Source organism: Hyperolius riggenbachi, chromosome 4, assembly GCF_040937935.1.
Source record: "Hyperolius riggenbachi isolate aHypRig1 chromosome 4, aHypRig1.pri, whole genome shotgun sequence".
Taxonomy (NCBI): Eukaryota; Metazoa; Chordata; class Amphibia; order Anura; family Hyperoliidae; genus Hyperolius; species Hyperolius riggenbachi.
Genome location: NC_090649.1, coordinates 465,454,448 through 465,471,465, shown reverse-complemented (window position 1 = coordinate 465,471,465; position 17,018 = coordinate 465,454,448). Strand labels below are relative to the sequence as shown.

General features: G+C 45.2%; 1 protein-coding gene across 1 annotated transcript in view; it reads left to right on the top strand.

The window, feature by feature from the left end:
• LBR (lamin B receptor) overlaps positions 1 to 17,018 on the top strand; it is a 62,511-nt gene that overhangs the window by 41,901 nt on the left and 3,592 nt on the right. The window contains exon 11 of the mRNA XM_068279680.1: positions 3,524 to 3,692. Coding sequence (XP_068135781.1) covers positions 3,524 to 3,692 — 169 coding nt within the window. The remainder of the gene's footprint in view (positions 1 to 3,523; positions 3,693 to 17,018) is intronic.

Genomic DNA, 17,018 nt, shown 5'->3' with positions numbered 1-17,018 from the left:
TTTTTTTTTTATAATGGGCTTGTTAGTGATGGACACAAAATCGAAAATATGCACCATTATTTCCAAAGAAAATATTGGCGCCATACATTGTACTAGGGAAATATTTTAAACGTTGCAATAACCGAGACAAATGGGCAAATAAAATGTGTGGGTTTTAATTACGGTAGCATGTATTATTTTAAAACTATAATGGCCGAAAACTGAGAAATATTTTTTTTCCATTTTTTTTTCTTATTCCCTTTTTAAAATGCAGTTAGAATATAATAATTCTTAGCAAAAAGTACCACCTAAAGAAAGCCTAAAGCTGTGTACGCACTTGAAAGATTAATGAAAGATCACAGACCAATTTTACCCCCTTCCATGTAGTATGAGAGCCACACTCTACACAGTCTATTCTATGGAGCTGAACTCCCCATAAGATAAAAATCTTTGCAAGATGCTGCACACAAAGATGCTGTAGACATTCAAAAGATCAGTATCTGCAATAGATCTGTTCCTGCAAAATGCATTAATAGTCTAGGATATCTGCAGATCATCATACACACCTTGTTTAACAGACATTCATCTGCAGATCAGATCCACCAGGATGGATCTTCAGATCTGCAGATGATTGTCAGATATGCAGATGAAGTCTGTTAAACAAGGTGTGTATGAGATCTGCAGATATAGACTATGAATGCATTTTGCAGGAACGGATCTTTTACAGATACTGATCTGTTGCATGTGTACAGCAACTCTGTGTGCAGCATCTTGCAAAGATTTTTATCTGGTGGGGAGTTCAGTTTACTAGAATAGACTGTGTAGAGGATGGCTCTCATATTGGTCTATGATCTTTCATTAATCTTTCAAGTGTGTACACAGCTTAATTGGTGGTGAAAAAAACAAGATATAGATTGTTTCATTGTGATAAGTAGTAATAAAGTTATAGGCGAATGAATGGAAGGAGCGCCTTTGCTTTGGTTTTTAAGGGAAAACCCATGGAGGTGAAGTGGTTAATGTGTGCTATGGAGAGATGATCTATGAGATGCTTATGTTTTTGAGCTGGTGCTAATTTTATGTTGATTGCATTCAAATTTATGCAGCTTGGAATCAGACCAATTAAATGCCGTCCTAAGCTGCATAAATTTGCCAAACATTAAGGGCCTGTTTCCCCGCTTTATTCGTATGCAGTGAAACGTGCCTATTCTATTGCCTATATGACGTCTGATGCTGGTGCCATTTAGATGGCATGCTGCAGTTTGCCGCAGTATGCATCCGACTCCCTACTGCTATAACGATGATACGCGGGCGCCTCCGCTAAGGCCAAACACAATGTCCTGATGATGCGCCACACTTTGCACGGCGCAAAACAGCTGTAGACCTTTTACTGCCTGTACCTCTCTCTGTTTTGCTGAATAATGTCTTTTGGGTGGACTTTTTAAGATGAAGCAATAAAATTGATTTTTAGCCAGATGTGCACTGCCGCTTTCACTTCATTCCTTTAAAGAGAACTGGAGACGAAGCACCCTCATGGCCGACTGAGCATTCAGTCTAGCTTTCACTGGAATCATTATAGCTGAGTCAGTCTTCTGTGATGTCTTTTCAAGCCCTTCGAGGATAAATAGCAGAAAAGCAGAGCCACAAGGGGGCAGACTGGGGCTTGAAAAGACCTCACAGAAGACTGATAACAAGCAGATTTAGCAGAGAAGAATGAAACAGAGAGCAGGGTAGGTGTTTACTGTCATATTCTCATTGATATATATGGTAAAAAAACATGAGGGTGCTTTCTTCTCTGGTTCACTTTAAAGGGAACCAGAGAGGAACGGGGGGTGAAAAAAGGAAAAGGATTTCATACATACCTGGGGCTTCTTCCAGCCCCATAAGCCTGAATCGCTCCCACGCCGCCGTCCTCAGCTTCCTGGATCCGCCGGTACCGGGCCCGTCACTTCCGGCGGACGCGGCCAATTGTCCGCATCACAGGGGCTCCCTCCATACACGTACGCATGCGGCTGCGCAGTAAGCAGCCACATGCGTATCTGTATGGGGAGAGCACCCTGTGATGCGGAGAATTGGCCGCGTCCGCCTGCCGACTTGCCGACTCGCGGCAATGACGGGACCCGGTGGCGGCGGATCCAGGCAGTGGAGGACGGCGGCGTGGGAGCGATCCGTGCGTATGGGGCTGGAGGAAGCCCCAGGTATGTATGTGTCATCCTCTCTGGTTCCCTTTAAGGCCAAACACAAGCACATGCAAAGCAAGATATTTCGAGCCTTTATTTGTTATCATTTGGGCAGCACGGTGGCATAGTGGATAACGATCTCGCCTTGCAAGGCCGGGTCCCCCGGTTTGAATCCCAGCCAGGTCAACATTTGCATGAAGTTTGTATGCTCTCCCCGTGTCTGTGTGGGTTTCCTCCCCACACTCCGGTTTCATCCCACATCCCAAAAACATATAGATAAGTTAATCGGCTTTCCCCTTAATTAGCCCTAGACCATGATACATACACTACAGGATACATACATGGACATATGACTATGGCAGGGACTAGATTGTGAGCCCCCTCCGAGGGACAGTTAGTGACAAGACAATACATACTCTGTACAGTGCTGCATAATATGTCGGCGCTCTATAAATACTTAAATTATAATGAATATGGCTTACAGCTTATGTGAACCCCAAAATCTCAGACATCAGAATATTGTGAAAAGGTTCAATATTCTAGGCTCAAAGTGCAGACTGTAATCAGCTAATTCATCCAAAATGCCAGCAAAGGGTTCCTATTTCATATATTCAACCTTTTAAGTTGAATTAGTGAAATCAATGGACTTTTTGCACAGTGTTCTAATTTTTGTTGTTGCACCTGTACATCCCATCCCCCTGTGTTATGTGTACCTATGTATCCAGTCTCCGCCTATGTAGGTCTACTGTGCTGTCTGTGCCAAAAAATAATTCCTTGTACATCACCCTATACTTGGCGAATAAAATCTTCTCTGATTCAGCACGGGTGAAAATAGGCCCTAATATAACATTTTGCATCAGTGATTAGCATCTTGACCATCTCTTGCGCCAAGTAGAGATACAAATGATTCGGAGCTGATGGAAAATTTCCTGCAGCAGCGGCTTAATTGACTTGGCCTGTTTTCAAGCTGAATAAAATTACCGTAACAATTGCAGTGATCAGCACACCCTGCAGCTAGTTTACTGTCAGCACAGAGCAACCTGCATATACTGTGCATACTGGGGGATGGGTATATGTGAAGCTCTAGAACACAGGTGTTGAAAACCAGTCCTTGAGGGCCATATCCATGCCAGTGTTTAGGATGGAATGAAAACTGTTCTACTTGATGAACCCAACCTTTCCTGATTCAGTCCCATCAATTCATTTGAGTTGTGCCAAAAATGTGTGAAGACCTCAGCCCTTGAGGACTGGAGTTCTCCATCCCTGCTGTAGAATCTCAGTCTGCATTCTGGGTAATCGCATTCACCCATCTACTGAGCGGTCCATGCTTTGTGTGCTGACTGATCTTATGTCCTTGTGTTTTGTAGGAAGGAATACTGACCTCTCTGAGTATTACTCACAGTGGGTTTGGCTTCCAGCTGGTATACTCTTTCTTGGCGTGGATTCCGTTTGTCTACTCTCTGCAGTCTCTTCACCTTGTCACGCATCCAGTGGAGCTGTCCTATACATCGGCTGCAGCTATTACTGCTCTGAACTGTAAGTTTCCTGGAACTGGCGCTGTCACATTGTATATATGGTATGTAGATCTTATTGGACATCACAGGAATGCAGAATTAAAAACATTAACGTACATCTGTAATACTTTTTTTTTTCTTCTTCTTCTTAAACTTTACATACGGGGGGGTCTAGAGGATAGAATAGATTTACTTTCCTGGTGCTTTTACCACCCCCTAGCAGTGTATCTGGTCCCTCACTGCATTCTGCTGCATTCTCCTGCATTCTCACTGCATTCTTCTCCAAGATGCCACTGTCACCTCCCCAAAAAAAATTGACCACAGCTGCAGGCATGTCCATGCGGCTCTCTTGATTGCGTTGCTGTGGCCGGACAGGTTCTGCATATGCACAGTTTAAAGAGGAACTTCAGCCTAAACAAACATACTGTCATTAAGTTACATTAGTTATGTTAAATAAAATAGATAGGTAATATAATCTCTTACCCACCCTGGTTTAAAAGAACAGGCAAATGTTTGTGATGTCATGGGTGCAGCCATCTTTTTGGTTGAAAGGAGGTGACAGGGAGCATGAGACACAGTTCCAACTGTCCTGTGTGCTGATCACCCCTCCCAGCTGCACGCGCTAAGCTTCAAATCTCAAATATAAAAATAAAAAAAAAACATCATGCTTTGCACAGCATCACGGGAAAAAATCCAGGGCAGTTTTCTTCTGTGCAGCTAAAAATGAGGATTGGGTAAGAAAAACAAAGTTCTGATGCTGTGAAACTGTTAAAGAGACACCAAGCCTTTTCAATGCTGCTGAGTAGATTTTTAGTCTGGAGGTCCACTTTAAGTCTTTGTGAAATGTGCAACCGCCAGAACGCCCCCAGCACCACCCCCGGAGCTCGTATGTTGTTTAACCACTTACAGATCTTTGGTATGTATATATACGCACCTGTGCTTACCACTAGCAGATCAGGGGCGTATATATACGCACTGTATACTTACCACCGCCAATCGCGATTCCCGTGCCGTTTCCATTCGCCATCACCGCATCCCTGTTCTTCTGTGATGGCGAATGGTTCATGAGAACCATCCATTCTCAGCCCCGATCACTGTGCCCTTATGAATGGGAGAAAGCTGCATCTCTCATTCATAACGCAAGGAAACTGTTACACTTTGGTACCTACCTGTGGTAAACTGCAGACAGTAACCAAAGTGTAGTGCCATCTTGTGGCTAAAAAGTAAAATGCACACAAATACACATAAACATACCATAAGAGACTTTTAAATTCAAACATTTATTAAATATTTATTATTTGAACCCCTACCCCATAGTTACCAAAATAAAAAAAAATTACAACATTAAAAAAAAAAACCTACATAAATAGTTACCTTAGGGACTTTTTAACCACTTCAGGATTCTGCATACGCTTAAGTACGCCCCTGAATCCTGAAGTGGATTCTATTCCATGTCAGTTCACGGAGGGTGTCTCCGTGAACACCCTGCGAGCCTCCGATCGCGGCTCGCAGAGTAAATGTAAACACACGGGGAAGATCTTGTTTACATATATAAGGCGCTGCTGCGCAGCAGCGCCGTAGAGGAGATCGGCGATCCCCGGCCTCTGATTGGCCGGGGATCGCCGGCATCTGATAGGCTAAAGCCTATCCCATCAGGCGCAGGACGGAGATCCGTCCTGCACCGCTCACAGGGGGAGGGAGAGGGAGGGAAGGAGGCCAGAAAGCGCTGCGGAGGGGGGCTTTGAAGAGCAAGCGCAAACAGCCGACGGCGATCAGACTCCCCCAGCAGGACATCCCCCTAGTGGGGAAAAAAGGAGGGGAAGTCTGATCGCCCTGGCTGCTATCTGATCGGTGCTGCGGGCTGGAGAGCCCACGCAGCACCGATCAGCAAAAAAAAAAAACCCTGGCACAGAAGTGGTTAAATATGTAGGTTATGAAGATATATTCCTGTTGCTTTTGTAAATAAAAGCTTATAATTATTTTTATAGTATAAAAAAACACTAAACTGAAAAAATACACCTTTATTTCCAAATAAAATATTATCGCCATACATTGTACTTGGGGCGCAAATTAAACGTTGTAATAACCGGGACAAATAAAATGTGTCTAATCTACAATAGCACATTTTATTTTTAAACTACAATGCCTGAAAGCTGAGAAATGGTGAAGTTTTGCAATTTTTTTCTTCTTCTTCCCTGTAAAATGCATATATAATAAAATAATTCTTAGCAAAAAGTAATGCCCAAAGAAAGCCTAGTTTGTCCTGCAAAAAATATATAGATAGTTTCAGTGTGATAAGTAGTCATAAAGTTATTGGCAAATGAATGAGAGGAGCGTTACGTGAAAATTGCTCTGGTCTTGAAGTGGAAAAAACCTGTAGAAGGGAAGTGGTTAAAGCATACATCCGGCAATCTGAAAAAGAAATGTTTCACTCACCTGGGGCTTCTTACAGCCTGTGAAAGTCTGTTTCGGTCCCACTGCGCAGTTCTACTCCGACCAGGCCTCCGCTCTCCCCGAGCTGGGTTGGGATCTTCTGCGCATGCGTGCCTCACGCTCCCGACAGGTCACTCTGCACTTCACGTCCCAACCGTGGGTCACAATCGTAGAGAGGGGAGAGCGGAGGCCTGGCTCAGAGCGGAACTGTGCCATGGGACTTAACAGATTTCTAGGGGCTGGAAGAAACCTGTTTTTTTTTTTTTTTCCCTCCAGATTACTGGATGCCTCCTTTAAGCTTCAATACTTTTTGGAAATTCATATCTGAAATGAAAAGGTTCTGTTTGATAACCTCAGATTACAGGAAGTCTTGTTTGCAGCAGTTTTCATTGGAAGCAGAGTTTGGCTTTAGTTTTATATGTTGGACCTATAACGTTTAGCATGCTCTGCCCCGGCTTCTCTGACACTCAGCAGTTTGTTTCTGTGTTGGAATTTGCCGAGGCGACAGAATCTTTACATGAAGAGACAAAGTAATCCTCCATTGTAGCCCCTGTAACCCCCTTCCCCTGCTGTCGCTCTCTACCTGCAGGATGGCCAGCGGGGAACAGTGACAGCACCTTCATCCTATAAAGATTTGTGTTTTTTACTGAATAAGGCCACTTGCAACACATGTAGCTTGTGTAATGCCAGAAAACTCACACCCCACAGATATGAAATCTTTTAACCTCCTTAGCGTTCTGGACGAGCTGAGCTTGTCCAGTGACGCCGGAGGGTACCGCTCAGGCCCTGGTGGGCCAATTTGCCCCCCCGAGACCTGTGACGTCATTCCGTTCGTTGCGATGGGGAAGCCCTGAAGGAAATCCCGTTCAGAATGGGATTTCCTGATGGGCATGATGAGGGAGGGAGCAGGGAATCATGTAGCTAGCGCTAGGCTAGCTACATGATAAAAAAAAAAAAAAAAAGGTTAAAAAAACCACCCAAGGCCGTGGGGAATCAAAATGCCAGGGAGTTTAAGCTAGAAGTAAAATAACTTTTTGTCAGATGACAGAGAGAAACCGTGACCAGGAATTAAACTTCATCCCAATCAGTAGCTGATACTCCCTTTCCCATGAGAAATATATTCCTTTTCACAAACTGATCATCAGAGGGGTCTGTATGGCTGATATTGTGTTGAAACCCCTCCCACAGTGTGATGTCAGGACCATGGCGCTGACATCACACTGTGGGAGCCTTGTTGCATTGTGGGAAATAACAGCTGTTTTCAATGGCCAAAAAAGCAAGCAGCTCCTTCCAGTGACATCAACTGCCAGCAGTAAAAATGTCACCATGTGATAAATGTCAGAATGTACTGTAAATCAGGGAGAGGAAAGCTTTTACAACGGGCAAACACTGACTAAATCATTTATACATAATTATTGTAAAAATGAAGCACTGTTGTTCATTACCTTATTTTCACTGGAGTTCCTCTTTAAAGTAAACGTGAAGTGAGCTTAAAAACATAACTATGTAGACGGAAGGCTCTGGATGCCATAGAGTGTGTCGCTGTGAATGGGAACAATGGTCCAGATACAGACAGTCCGCAACTTACAATTGACTCAAGTTAGATTTCAGAGATGACATGCCCTATAGGTACACAATCAGGTATAATACACCTGATATTTGTTTTAATAATAAAGTATTTGATAAAAAACACCAATATGTCTAGGTGTTTACTACAGAAACACACAATGTCTGTATTGGTCCTATGCTGTGGGGGTCCTGGCTGATCCCCCTCCACTGCAGTGATATATCAGTGGGGTGTAGCTATCCCACAGCAACGGAGTTAGGTGTCCTGTAATGGGTGATATGGACCCGAGTGAGTTCGCAGGTGTGGTAAAATAAACCACCTCAGCAAAGACCCCTCAGACTGTTGGAGTCCTCTATACACCCAGATGGGAGGCTAGATTACTAGGGTGTTCAAACGTGCATAGTGCTGTACAATAAACCTAATGAGATCACATTTCACCTAAACAAGGCTTCTTCAGAGGTGCTATACATATAATACAAAGTGCTATACAAGATAAACATCACCCACAAATTAAAATAACAAAATGCCCCCCATATCTGATTGCCCCAGTCAGAGCTGTGTGAGCCATGTTAGGCTGCCAAATAAATACCATTGAGGGAGGAAGAGGAGGCAACTGCCACAATGGGCTACGCCCACCCTAGTTCGTGTAAGCTACTTCTCCCGGAGGTGCCAAGGAGAGCCTCCCTAGGGCAGAGGATTGAGCTCCGAGCTCCGCCTACCTCCAGGATAATGTCCCCCAATTGGCGAATCTCGGGGATCCCCCTATCGCTCACAAATCAGTCGGAGTCGCTGTATGCGCTCCATCGGGCTGAAAAGGGGCGGGGTCTGCGTGTCACCTACGCAGCATCCGCCGTCAGATCCCGCACCTCGCACGAGTTGGCTGAAAACTCGCCGTAGCTCAGGACGCTCTGCGTCAGGCTCCTCTGCGTGGAAGGGAGGAGTCCAAATGGGCGTGTCCACTGCGCGCAACCCAACCCCCGTAACCAATGCAACGCATCTCGCGTTGCCATGGTCCCCGCTCCCAAAACAAGCCGACGGACATAGGTTGTCTGGGCATCCACCACACATCAAATGCATATGGGCACACTAGCCGCCCCTGTTGGGATCATAACGGCTAAGTGCGCCAACCATTACAGAAGTATACTTTAACGTAGAAAGGCAGGTGGTACATGCGGGGAATAAATTTGGGGAAGGGGGGGGTTACGTGCGGTTCAGTGGACACTGACAGTAGACGTAGCTTCAATGGGCACTGACAGTAGACGTGGCTGGGAGGGTACAGTCATACCCTCCCAGCCACGTCTTCAATGGGCACTGACAGTAGACGTGGCTGGGAGGGTACAGTCATAGATACTCATAGATATTCATAGATATTCATATGGCCAATGCACCATGCATATAGCAGGCCATGTGATCGGACGTAGGAACCAAGGATACATAGTATTAAGGGTGAGGCATCACAAATATGTTCATGATACACATTAGACAACTCATAATGCTGATATGAGACCCAGTCAAGATCTGTGGTATCAGGTCTCATAAAAAGCATGCCAGATTGAAGTCCTCATTCAATCCATTGGGCATCCACCACACATCAAATGCATATGGGCACACTAGCCGCCCCTGTTGGGATCATAACGGCTAAGTGCGCCAACCATTACAGAAGTATACTTTAACGTAGAAAGGCAGGTGGTACATGCGGGGAATAAATTTGGGGAAGGGGGGGGTTACGTGCGGTTCAGTGGACACTGACAGTAGACGTAGCTTCAATGGGCACTGACAGTAGACGTGGCTGGGAGGGTACAGTCATACCCTCCCAGCCACGTCTTCAATGGGCACTGACAGTAGACGTGGCTGGGAGGGTACAGTCATAGATACTCATAGATATTCATAGATATTCATATGGCCAATGCACCATGCATATAGCAGGCCATGTGATCGGACGTAGGAACCAAGGATACATAGTATTAAGGGTGAGGCATCACAAATATGTTCATGATACACATTAGACAACTCATAATGCTGATATGAGACCCAGTCAAGATCTGTGGTATCAGGTCTCATAAAAAGCATGCCAGATTGAAGTCCTCATTCAATCCATTGGGTGAGATAGTCTCTAGACGGAAAATCCACTGGGATTCAATTTGTGTGAGTTTTTGGTCAAAATTCCCCCCTCTGAAGTCCCTTTTCCATGTCTGGATTCCCCAAAATTGGATCTCAAAACGTTGATTAAGGTGGAGATCATTCATATGTCTGGCAATCGGAGTATTCCTCTTATGTTTTATATCGCCGACATGTTCCAGTACGCGATCCTTAAGCTGTCTTGTTGTTTTACCCACATACCATAAATTGCAGGGGCATTTAGCCCCGTACACTACCCCCTTGCTTTCACAATTGATAAATGTACGCACATCAAAGGTTCTCCCACTTAATGGAGCCGTGAAGTGTTTTACAGTTGGCATGTATGCGCAGGCCTTACATCGGCCACATCGAAACGAACCTGCTGGTTTAGGTGGCAGCCAGGTTTCTCTAGGGGTAGTGGGTGGGTTATACGTACTGTGGACCAGCAGGTCCCTCAGATTGGGGGATCGTCTATATGTAATGGCTGGGGTATCAGGGAGATGTTTGGATAGATCTTTGTCCTTTTGTAAAATAGGCCAATAGTGCTTCATGATTTCAAAAACTCTATGCGAATCATTTGTAAAGGTCCCGATCAAACGGGGTATCCTCAGTGTATCAGTTTGTTTCTTACTATGACTGAATTTGGATTTCGTGTCTTTGAGGGTTTCATCACGTGGTGTCTCATAGGCCCGTTTATATGCTTGTTCAATAACGTGGTTAGGAAAGCCTCTTTGTTTAAACCGTTGTCGTAAAAGTGTACATTCCTTATCAAAAGATTGTGATGTCGAGCAGTTCCTCCTCGCCCGGAGGAACTGACCGGTGGGTATGCTCCTACGTAGTGAACTGGGATGGGAACTCTCCCACCTCAGTAATGAGTTAGTCGATGTAGGTTTGCGGAAAATCTCAGTTTGTATTTTACCATGCTCAATCGTAATCTTAAGATCCAAGAAATTGATGGTATTTTCATCAATCTCATATGTGAAATGCATGCCTATCTGATTAGAGTTCAGGATTTCCACAAAGTCCTTGAAGACATCCTTGGGGCCATCCCACAGCACTATCACGTCGTCGATAAATCTCCCCCAGTACAAGATATGAGAGGTGAAGAAACTGAGGTCCTCTGAGAAGACACAGTGGTCTTCCCACCAGCCCAGGAACAGATTTGCATATGAGGGGGCACACGCCGTCCCCATAGCACTGCCCCTGAGCTGGTGGTAGAACCGCCCCCCAAACAAAAATACATTATGTGTCAAGATGAATTCAAGAAGACGAATGAGAAATCGATTGTGTGCTTCAAGGTGTTGTCTCCGTGTTTGCCTCCTCTTCCTCCCTCAATGGTATTTATTTGGCAGCCTAACATGGCTCACACAGCTCTGACTGGGGCAATCAGATATGGGGGGCATTTTGTTATTTTAATTTGTGGGTGATGTTTATCTTGTATAGCACTTTGTATTATATGTATAGCACCTCTGAAGAAGCCTTGTTTAGGTGAAATGTGATCTCATTAGGTTTATTGTACAGCACTATGCACGTTTGAACACCCTAGTAATCTAGCCTCCCATATGGGTGTATAGAGGACTCCAACAGTCTGAGGGGTCTTTGCTGAGGTGGTTTATTTTACCACACCTGCGAACTCACTCGGGTCCATATCACCCATTACAGGACACCTAACTCCGTTGCTGTGGGATAGCTACACCCCACTGATATATCACTGCAGTGGAGGGGGATCAGCCAGGACCCCCACAGCATAGGACCAATACAGACATTGTGTGTTTCTGTAGTAAACACCTAGACATATTGGTGTTTTTTATCAAATACTTTATTATTAAAACAAATATCAGGTGTATTATACCTGATTGTGTACCTATAGGGCATGTCTTAGTGACAATTGTGTATTGTATATGTTCCCCTGGTACTTACCTTCGGCTAGTGTATGTATCATTTTGTATATGGTGTGCCGAACACCTATCCGTTCCATTTTAGGATATGGCCTATTTATCTGAAGGGCTACCATCCATTGAATCATTTACCAAAGAGGCGAGAGAGACATTTAATACAGAGGAGCCAGAAAGTGACATCGAGGTAGAACCAGGGACCAATCAGACAGATATCGAGCCTGTATTTGTGGACATCTTCAAAACCTACAAAGAATTTATTAGATCCTCCTGGGAAGTGGCATCCTTCAGTATCTATCTGAAGGAACATATCACAGTTAGAGGCCTACGTAATCTCACCAAGTTACATTCTCACACTGATGATATTCCATTTATGACTGGGTGGGATGAACTTAAGACTAGACAATCGTTAGAACTAATGAAATACCTACATGATTACGAACAAAAATTTGCAGAAAAGGCCAGAGCCAAACTGGTACAGGAGCAAAAAAATATTATTAGAACTATCTGGTCACCCAGAATTCGAAAAATTTGAAGCTAAACTTGAACGTAAAGTCAGTGCATACACTGAGGAAATTAAGAGCAGGAAACATAAGAAGTTTCAAAGAGACAGTTCTGACTTCAAGAACAATAAAGTTTATACGTGGGCAGAGAAACCTAAACAACCCCAACAACCCGCCCCGAGGAGTGAACCTATCACGGTATCTGATATTGACGTACAGTCAGAAAGCGAGTCAAATAGTTCTTGCAGTCACCTATCACCCAAAAGACATAACAAGAAAAAATACGTTCAACGTGGTATACGTAACCCCCCTAGAGGCCAACAACCAAGATACAACAATAAAAGTAAACAAACTTTTTTAGACCAGCCTCCATCTTCCCCAAACGCACAATGTGCAGACCCACGACAGACTCAGATGGAACAAGAGCGACATATTCTAAGAGATCGGAAACAGTGGGGGTATACGGGGCAGAAGAGGGGTGGCAACAGGAAACCCACACATCAATGGTAACCACACACGATTCGGTGGCACAGTTGAGGGTAGTTAATTTATCATCGCATGTCCTGACACCAACTGAAAATTCATTGCTAATTAAGGGCCTATCATTTGTGCCCACCGAGAGGTTTCATGCTTTTGACTGGGTAAAGGATGTGAATCTCTTTGCTAGGAAACTGGCATTGGTCAAGATGTATGAAAATAAGGAGGCTAAACAAAAGATATCTGAGAAACAAGAAAAAGAGGCTTATGAGGCCCTACAGGAGTTGTTATCTGAATATGATACAGGTATCCCGCCTCTGGCCCCACCAAGTGGTACAAGACCAAAAAGTAAATACTGCCCTGCGATATCTCAGTATCCTCAGATATACACTTTTGTCGATATGGTCACAAGAGCCCTAAAAAGACTTGAAAGTGACAGTATCAGAACCCCTACACATGATAATTTGAGTGTAGATGAAAGACGAGCATTACATACACTCAAAACTAATAAAAATCTAATAATTAAACCTGCAGATAAGGGGGGGAATGTAGTTGTTATGGACAAGGACATGTATGAACAAATGTGCCTAATGATTTTGAGGAATGAGAATCAATACGCTATTATCCGTGATAATCCCACCAAACGACATACAGATGAGTTATGTAGGATATTAAAGGAGGCAGTGAATGAGGGCTGCCTAGACACACTTGACTACACTCGATTAGACATCTCGACCAAGTTCCCGAGATTGGCGGTCTTTTACGCCTTACCCAAGATACACAAAGAACGAGTGCCACCTCCTGGGAGGCCGATAGTGTCAGGTTGTGGTAACCTCACAGATGAAATTAGTAAATACGTTGATGGCTTCTTGAGACCATTTGTAGAGGCTCTACCCTCCTACCTTAGGGATACAAAAGACCTTTTAGTGAAACTCCAGGACATCGAGGTTCCATCTACCACGTTACTGGCAAGCCTCGATGTCGAATCTCTGTATAGCAATATCGAACATAAATTGGGATTGTCAGCAGTGCAATATTTCTTAAAAACACGGGGACAACACCTTGAAGCACACAATCGATTTCTCATTCGTCTTCTTGAATTCATCTTGACACATAATGTATTTTTGTTTGGGGGGCGGTTCTACCACCAGCTCAGGGGCAGTGCTATGGGGACGGCGTGTGCCCCCTCATATGCAAATCTGTTCCTGGGCTGGTGGGAAGACCACTGTGTCTTCTCAGAGGACCTCAGTTTCTTCACCTCTCATATCTTGTACTGGGGGAGATTTATCGACGACGTGATAGTGCTGTGGGATGGCCCCAAGGATGTCTTCAAGGACTTTGTGGAAATCCTGAACTCTAATCAGATAGGCATGCATTTCACATATGAGATTGATGAAAATACCATCAATTTCTTGGATCTTAAGATTACGATTGAGCATTGTAAAATACAAACTGAGATTTTCCGCAAACCTACATCGACTAACTCATTACTGAGGTGGGAGAGTTCCCATCCCAGTTCACTACGTAGGAGCATACCCACCGGTCAGTTCCTCCGGGCGAGGAGGAACTGCTCGACATCACAATCTTTTGATAAGGAATGTACACTTTTACGACAACGGTTTAAACAAAGAGGCTTTCCTAACCACGTTATTGAACAAGCATATAAACGGGCCTATGAGACACCACGTGATGAAACCCTCAAAGACACGAAATCCAAATTCAGTCATAGTAAGAAACAAACTGATACACTGAGGATACCCCGTTTGATCGGGACCTTTACAAATGATTCGCATAGAGTTTTTGAAATCATGAAGCACTATTGGCCTATTTTACAAAAGGACAAAGATCTATCCAAACATCTCCCTGATACCCCAGCCATTACATATAGACGATCCCCCAATCTGAGGGACCTGCTGGTCCACAGTACGTATAACCCACCCACTACCCCTAGAGAAACCTGGCTGCCACCTAAACCAGCAGGTTCGTTTCGATGTGGCCGATGTAAGGCCTGCGCATACATGCCAACTGTAAAACACTTCACGGCTCCATTAAGTGGGAGAACCTTTGATGTGCGTACATTTATCAATTGTGAAAGCAAGGGGGTAGTGTACGGGGCTAAATGCCCCTGCAATTTATGGTATGTGGGTAAAACAACAAGACAGCTTAACCCTCCTGGCGGTTTGCAAAAAAATCGCCAGGGGGCAGCAAATCTTTTTTTTTAAATTTTTTTTTTTTTTTTTCATGTAGCGAGACAAAGTCTCGCTACATGATAGCCGCTGCTCAGCGGCATCCCCCCAGCCCCTCAAAGAACGGGATCTCCCGGAGGGCTTCCCCCGTCGCCATGGCGACGGGGCGGGATGACGTCACCGACGTCATCGACGTCGTGACGTCAAAGGGGATTCCGATCCACCCCATAGAGCTGCCTGGCACTGATTGGCCAGGCAGCGCACGGGGTCTGGGGGGGGGGGGGCGGCTGCGGCGCGACGGATAGCGGCAAATCGGCGGGTAGCGGCGGCGATCGGGCACTGCACGCAGCTAGCAAAGTGCTAGCTGCGTGCAGCAAAAAAAAAATTATGCAAATCGGCCCAGCGGGGCCTGAGCAGTGCCTTCCGGCGGCTTACCCCGAGCTCAGCTCGGGCTTACCGCCAGGAAGGTTAAGGATCGCGTACTGGAACATGTCGGCGATATAAAACATAAGAGGAATACTCCGATTGCCAGACATATGAATGATCTCCACCTTAATCAACGTTTTGAGATCCAATTTTGGGGAATCCAGACATGGAAAAGGGACTTCAGAGGGGGGAATTTTGACCAAAAACTCACACAAATTGAATCCCAGTGGATTTTCCGTCTAGAGACTATCTCACCCAATGGATTGAATGAGGACTTCAATCTGGCATGCTTTTTATGAGACCTGATACCACAGATCTTGACTGGGTCTCATATCAGCATTATGAGTTGTCTAATGTGTATCATGAACATATTTGTGATGCCTCACCCTTAATACTATGTATCCTTGGTTCCTACGTCCGATCACATGGCCTGCTATATGCATGGTGCATTGGCCATATGAATATCTATGAATATCTATGAGTATCTATGACTGTACCCTCCCAGCCACGTCTACTGTCAGTGCCCATTGAAGACGTGGCTGGGAGGGTATGACTGTACCCTCCCAGCCACGTCTACTGTCAGTGCCCATTGAAGCTACGTCTACTGTCAGTGTCCACTGAACCGCACGTAACCCCCCCCTTCCCCAAATTTATTCCCCGCATGTACCACCTGCCTTTCTACGTTAAAGTATACTTCTGTAATGGTTGGCGCACTTAGCCGTTATGATCCCAACAGGGGCGGCTAGTGTGCCCATATGCATTTGATGTGTGGTGGATGCCCAGACAACCTATGTCCGTCGGCTTGTTTTGGGAGCGGGGACCATGGCAACGCGAGATGCGTTGCATTGGTTACGGGGGTTGGGTTGCGCGCAGTGGACACGCCCATTTGGACTCCTCCCTTCCACGCAGAGGAGCCTGACGCAGAGCGTCCTGAGCTACGGCGAGTTTTCAGCCAACTCGTGCGAGGTGCGGGATCTGACGGCGGATGCTGCGTAGGTGACACGCAGACCCCGCCCCTTTTCAGCCCGATGGAGCGCATACAGCGACTCCGACTGATTTGTGAGCGATAGGGGGATCCCCGAGATTCGCCAATTGGGGGACATTATCCTGGAGGTAGGCGGAGCTCGGAGCTCAATCCTCTGCCCTAGGGAGGCTCTCCTTGGCACCTCCGGGAGAAGTAGCTTACACGAACTAGGGTGGGCGTAGCCCATTGTGGCAGTTGCCTCCTCTTCCTCCCTCAATGGTATTTATTTGGCAGCCTAACATGGCTCACACAGCTCTGACTGGGGCAATCAGATATGGGGGGCATTTTGTTATTTTAATTTGTGGGTGATGTTTATCTTGTATAGCACTTTGTATTATATGTATAGCACCTCTGAAGAAGCCTTGTTTAGGTGAAATGTGATCTCATTAGGTTTATTGTACAGCACTATGCACGTTTGAACACCCTAGTAATCTAGCCTCCCATATGGGTGTATAGAGGACTCCAACAGTCTGAGGGGTCTTTGCTGAGGTGGTTTATTTTACCACACCTGCGAACTCACTCGGGTCCATATCACCCATTACAGGACACCTAACTCCGTTGCTGTGGGATAGCTACACCCCACTGATATATCACTGCAGTGGAGGGGGATCAGCCAGGACCCCCACAGCATAGGACCAATACAGACATTGTGTGTTTCTGTAGTAAACACCTAGACATATTGGTGTTTTTTATCAAATACTTTATTATTAAAACAAATA